We start from the raw sequence: 6,367 nt of genomic DNA, 5'->3' as shown, positions 1-6,367 counted from the left end.
AAGCCACGACCACGAGTTCCTCTTGCTCCCCTTCTGGACGCATGGGTGGTAGCTCCAGACGGTCCTTGCCCAGCTGTGGGATGCGGCACACGCCCAGCAGGCGGTAGAACTGAGCCATGCAGAGAGGTTGGCCTTTCTCGCGGCTGGTGGCTCGCTCTAGAGGAAGCTCGCCTCTGTAACATGCAAGGGTGAACGTGTCAGTTAAAATTTTAAATGAAAAGTGCGAATCGGACTCGCCCACCGAGGGTTCCGTACTTATAGCAGCAACAGAAATACATCATTTGTGAAAATTTCAACTGTCATGTGATACAGCCTGGTGACAGACAAACGGACAGACGGACAGTAGTAATAGGTAAGGTCCCGTTTTTACCCTTTGGGTATGGAACCCTAAAAATGGGTTACCAAAAGATTCATATTTGCAACTTGCGATTACATGGAATTTTTGTAATTACGTTATAAACCTTCCTCCCGTGGTTAAAGCCTCAGCGTGCAGTCCATACAAGTTACAGTTGGGTTGCAGTCCGTCTGTGCCGACCCTAAACGTACCTGTCAAGCATCTCCTTATAATCCAGCAGATCGTCGATGAACAGCGCGGCAAGGTCGGCGACCTCGTCCACCTTGGCGAACCGCCGGCTGGGGAACACCATGCCGGGGTTGGAGTTGATGGGCAGCGGCAGCCGCACCTTCAGGTACATGTCGTCCAGCCAGTAGTCTGTCACCTGTAACAATAACTCAATGTACAGCTTGGCCAAAAAGAGTAGAAAGGGCTGAGCTTCAGTCTTTGGCCCATCGGCGTCGCCAGCCTGTCGGTATTCTACAGGTTGCACTTCGGGGAGGCCCAAGAGCTACACGAGCTTATTCCACCGTCCCCATTCTAGCATCGGACTCTTAGACGCACGGCTGGTCTCCATCCTTACTTGGTAGATATTCCACCAATTCACATGAAGCGCTTTGCTTCTTCTTTCCTTATGCGCACTGCCAAGGAATGGAATTCCTTGCTGGCGTCTATATTTCCGTGTTCTTATAACCCGGCAACCTTCAAATCAAGAGTGAACAGGCACCTTCTGGGCGAGCTCGCTCCATCGTAGGCCACGTCTACGCCTAGGCTAGTCTGTGGCCATGAGTCTTCGGAAAACGGAGTAAGTAATCGAACCATTTAAGTATATGTTATACCTATATATCACAATAATCGGCACAGTACTTAGGACGGTAATTCCACATGTCCAATGTCATTGCGTCTCACTTTATCATTAAGCAAAATGTGAAATGCAATACACATTAGACAAAGAAATTGGATGGGTGGAATACCACCCTTAGCTACGAAGATGCGATGGCGTCTCTTCTTTGACCAATCTTTGACTGTCAAAGTCGTGCCACAAGATTCTAACAGATGGCGGGTAGATCTACCCTTGTGTCATAATATCGTGTCAAAGTGACACAACATTTGACTTACCATCAGGACAATTTAACGCAACAAATAAAATATTTATGTGGTAAAAATCCAATACATAACAACAAAGTTTAAAACCCACTCAGTGATGTGTAAACTGTGATAGTGACATTTCCATGAGGCTGGAGAATTCCCTTTTAATGCGTTCATGTGTGTGATGGTCGAGAATTGTGGGCTCGAGTTCACACCTCGGTTGTGTTGTATAGAGCAGAAAAAAACGTTTGCATTTTTTTAAATATGACTCAAAATTCGGCCAGGATCCTTATCATAAATACATAAGAGGCAAATGTAGCAGCACCAACACTACCAGCAGCAGGCGCGTTTCTATGTAAGTATTGTATTTATTGATGCTTCTCGTATATTTTAGAGAAGTATGAACTCCTTCAACTTATTATACAAGGAAAGATCCAAGGGAAAAGATCATCCGGACGAAGACGTAACTCATGGCTCCAAAATCTCCGAACATGGTTCAAGCAGAGCACACGCTCATTATTCCGCGCAGCTGTGTCTAAAGTTCGTATAGCCCTCATGATAGCCGACCTCCGGTAGGAGATGGCACTGGAAGAAGAAGAAGAAGTATATTTTACATGATTTTGATCTTTCTCGTACTGATATATTGGTGCGATAGAGAAGGAATGCGATCGAGTTAACGTAAATGCAGACACTAACGTAAATGTCAACTCGTGGTACGGCTACATTACTGAAATACACACCTATGTTCTTACACCTTTTCAATTTTAGATTGATATAACGTTTTGGCTCTTTCTTGACCTTGAAACAGATAATTACAAAAAAAATATGTGTGTAGGCATAGGAAACAGATTTAGGTATTTTAACTTAACCCTTTCCATACACAATAAGAATTACATGAATAATAAAACAATTTCATAAAACAACAATTTATTAATACGTATAAATACATGTAGGTACATAATCTTAATAATATAATAGATAAACGAACACTAACACGCTTAAATAAATGCAACAAAATAAGCCGTAATTTACCTACATTATGCAATAAATAAGGTCAACGTATGATGCTATACAACACCATCTGCTGTATCGGCTATAATATTGTGCACTAGTTTAGGCGTTTCAGTATTCCTTTCAGCCTTACAAACGAGTTAAAAATAACGATTATACGGAACTGTTGGACTTAAAAAGAATATCGTTTTCTTTGGCCTAGTGACCTGAGGAGATGGCGATAGTGTCTGTTCTGGGGACCTTTCCGCACTATAGTACATATGTTCTTGCGTCTCCGAAGCATCTACTATTACCCCTGACTTATCAACTCTAGGAGGACTCTTAAAATGCCTCCTTCCATTCACTTGGTTCTGTTCTTCGTTGTAAATATAAGTCCTGACAGATTCCACTCTGTCTCTGAGGAAATTGGGCTTCATAAGAGTGGGCATGTAATACGGTACGTCTATAACAGGTTCAAACTTTATCTTTCGTGCTGTTTCTACACCTGAACGACGTCGAGGCTTTAATTTCGTCCGCACTTCGTCTATCTTCTCCCTCCATGATTGGCCAGGTTTGTGATGAAATTGGAAGTTACTTCTATAAAAATCGCGATCATCTGGCATTATGATTTCCTTTGGCATTACTCGCCTTACGGGGTTCATTTTAAAATCTTCAAATGAATTGAATTTTGGTCTCAATATAACGCGTTTTGGCACCGGTGTCCCGACTGGCTCAACTTTGATCTGAAGCCTAGGCACGGGTAAGGAGTCCGATTTTACCATTCCAAAGTAATTTCCTTTCGTCGTGACCGGTCGTCGAAAAGAGAGGAAGTCATCAGTATTCATCATTATCATTGGGCGCTTTCTATTCTTTATATGAATACGATTGAATGATCTCCGTTGTGTTTGTTTTGAAAGCTTTTCAATAGGATGGAGGTAGGTGATGTTATTAGTAAAATTGTAAAGAGTGTCATTTGTTAGGGTGTTCTCAAAATCATTATATGTTTTTGTCGTATTATATTTATCCGTTAAGAGTCTTGAAGGAACTTCAGACTTTGAGTTAAATTTGGTTTGTTTAGACAGAGGTTTGCTAACTTTTACATTTAAAAGTGATTTAATACTGTTAATGTGTTTTGTATAAATAGTTGAATATGTAGTTTTAATTTTTCTAACATCAGGTGGCAGGGTGAGTTCTTCCTCAGTTAAAGCTTTATATGTGTTGTAAACGATTGATTTAGTAGTTTCGTGTTTTGGCTTATTATTTTGTGCTAACTGATTATTATTTTCATTACCACTTCTTGCGAGTAATTCAAAATATGTAGGTTGGATAGTCCCGTGATAATTATTTTGTTTATAAACATATATGTCATTTATTGGATGTGTTTGGTTATAATACTTACTAATATGTACTAAAGGATTTTCGGTGCTATTGTCTTGACTAAGCCTAGCGTTACTATTATAAGTTGGTGATTTGACCAAGCTTATATGTTTAGAAAGATTGGTGTGAAATATAAATTTAGATTTAAAAATATTTTTGAGTATCCTTTCCTTTCTAGAATTATTCACAATTCTACTCGTGATAAAAATAGTTTTTGTGAATAAATTGTTATAGTCAAGATTTTTCAATACATCTTTATTTTTTGCGATCTCTTTGCTTCTTACACTTTCATTTTTCGTCGTAGTATTTGGGACAACGAATGTGGTTATTATTTGATCTTGGGAAATTCTTGCATTGTTTAGGATTTTGTTTTCTAAATTAGAACTATCAGGAGACATTGTAAGTCTTGTAGTTTCTAAATAATTTGATGTATCATAGGGAATATCAGTCGATTTATCATAAATGTGTGTGTCGGTTGCGTTTGTACTTTTTTGATAGATAGTAGTATTTTCATATTTTTTAGCTATTATTGGATCAATATTATGTTTACCTGTATGTAGACCGAAAGATTTTGCATAAATTTGCTCTGCTGATGAATCATTGGTGGATTGAAAGTTATTACTGTGATTGTTCATGTTTAATAAATCTTCAAAAGAGGTTTTAGAAGTTGTAGTAAATGCTGTGCTTTTACTAGTACCATTATTGTTAGTTAGACTTTTAGATTTGCTCCTACCTGTAGAAATAGTTACTGCAGACTTATCTGAGGCCAAAAATACGTGGACATATGGCAAAGTTATTTGAGTCGTGTTATGTATTTTTTTATCTTCCTTTAGAGGGATATACGATACGGCTTTCTGAAGTGGAATCTTTGTATTTTGTGCACTTTGAAACGATGAATCTGTAGACGTAGAGATAATTGTAAATTTGTCAATGAATTCTCTCTCGATTTGATGACTCAGATTATCTTCCTTATTCAATAATTCATTGTAAATATTAGTATGAATGTTAGGTGAAATATTCATATTTTTGGTAGAAAATTCGTTGGCAAACTTTGTTTGCGAAGCATTGAATTCGCGAAATGTTATGATTTTATTTTGAGTCTTATTTTTGATTTTCAAATAGTCAGTTTTTTCTTCATTTAAACTTGGTGAATAAGGTGTAGTATTTCGTGAAATTTGTCCGTCTATTGTTGGCAGCTCATTTACTTCGATATGGTTACTAGTCATCAATTGATTATTTGTTACATAAGTGTCATTGTTGTCTGTGCTATTAAGTTTGTAACCGAAAGTATATGCTTTTGTGTCAAGTGATCCTTGAGTATCAGAAAAATCGTCTGTGAGGACGGGTTGACGTAAATTTGTGCTTATTTTTGTTATTGTATCTCCAACGTTTTGAATTACCTTTACTAGATGGTTCAGGGTTGATTGATTATCATTAATTTTAAATATAACTTGCATACCATCTGTATAATACTCGCGTGGTTTTAAAGAATATGGCAATGTGCTTTGAAATTTCGTCCTAAATGTGTCTTTGAGCAATGATTTACGTGCGTCGATATTTGTCAGATTATATTTTTTTACATATTTCAGATAATCTGTGAGCGAATCAAAAGCGATGGTATCGGTAGGTAATTCCGTAAATATTGTCGACATCGGTGAATCATTTACCTTCTTTATTAATGCATTAGAAGAAGTCTTTTGATTTAAGTATGGTTGTAAGTCTTGCATAGTCAAGGATTTTATCATATCTGAGCTTACTCTAGATACATTGTTTGCTTTAGTGTTGTGTTCAATACTTTCTATAGTGTTGAGCATATTAGGAATTACTAAAACATGTGATCGAGATGTGACTTGAACTTTTGTATGGTCAGTGCTATTATTAACTATTACGTATTTAGTTGGTTTCATTAAATTATAAGAAACGTTATACATAACCAAACCGTTAGGTATATTCGGGCTGATAGTTGACGAATCTATTTTTTGATCGAGTGTTTTAATCTCATCCAAAAGATGTTTTGGCAAGTTTGATATGTTTTGATGCAAATTATAGATTTGTGATCGTTTGATATCGTGAATGTAAGAAGTCGGCAATTTAAGTGGTTCTGCATTTAAATCTGATGTAGAACGTATTTTGTTTGATGATAGGTCATATATAATAGAATTGCCATCAGTTACACTCGTGAAAAGAGTATTTGTTTGATGTCTAGGTTTCCTTTGAGTTGCTATATGTGGTTTTGTGGAAAATGTTTTGGTGGTTGAAGTTTTATCGATAGCTTCAGTTTGTAATGAAAATGTTGTATCATTGCTAGGTACATTGTATTTATCATCCATTAATCCGATAATGGTTGTTTGATCTAAATAAGGGTTCGAGGAGTATGTTTCGTTTCTGATACTGACACGGGCTTTATTACCAAGAGTATTTATAAATGAGGGTTTAGTTGTATTTATAACTGTGTTTCCTGAATTCTTTAATATGTAAAATACTTTTGAGTCCATATTTGGCAGTAAACTACTACTATAGTTATTTATCTTGTCCACGGAAATTATATCATTCATATTATCAGTTTTATTTTTAGGT

The 6,367-nt window shown here is 36.9% G+C and overlaps 1 protein-coding gene across 1 annotated transcript; it reads right to left on the bottom strand.

The window, feature by feature from the left end:
* Positions 1 to 2,519: 2,519 nt before the first annotated feature.
* LOC134673693 (uncharacterized) lies at positions 2,520 to 4,768 on the bottom strand. The gene has a single exon (XM_063531701.1). It carries the CDS (start codon positions 4,423 to 4,425, stop codon positions 2,575 to 2,577), a length of 1,851 nt encoding a protein of 616 aa, XP_063387771.1. The 5' UTR covers positions 4,426 to 4,768; the 3' UTR covers positions 2,520 to 2,574.
* Between the last annotated feature and the right edge of the window lie 1,599 nt (positions 4,769 to 6,367).

The sequence above is a fragment of the Cydia fagiglandana genome, chromosome 2 (assembly GCF_963556715.1).
Source record: "Cydia fagiglandana chromosome 2, ilCydFagi1.1, whole genome shotgun sequence".
NCBI lineage: Eukaryota > Metazoa > Arthropoda > Insecta > Lepidoptera > Tortricidae > Cydia > Cydia fagiglandana.
This window is presented reverse-complemented; position numbering and strand designations above follow the sequence as displayed.

Coding starts and splice junctions, on each gene's coding strand:
- LOC134673693 (XM_063531701.1), bottom strand. CDS start 4,425: ATGAACAATCACAGTAATAACTTTCAATCCACCAATGATTCATCAGCA.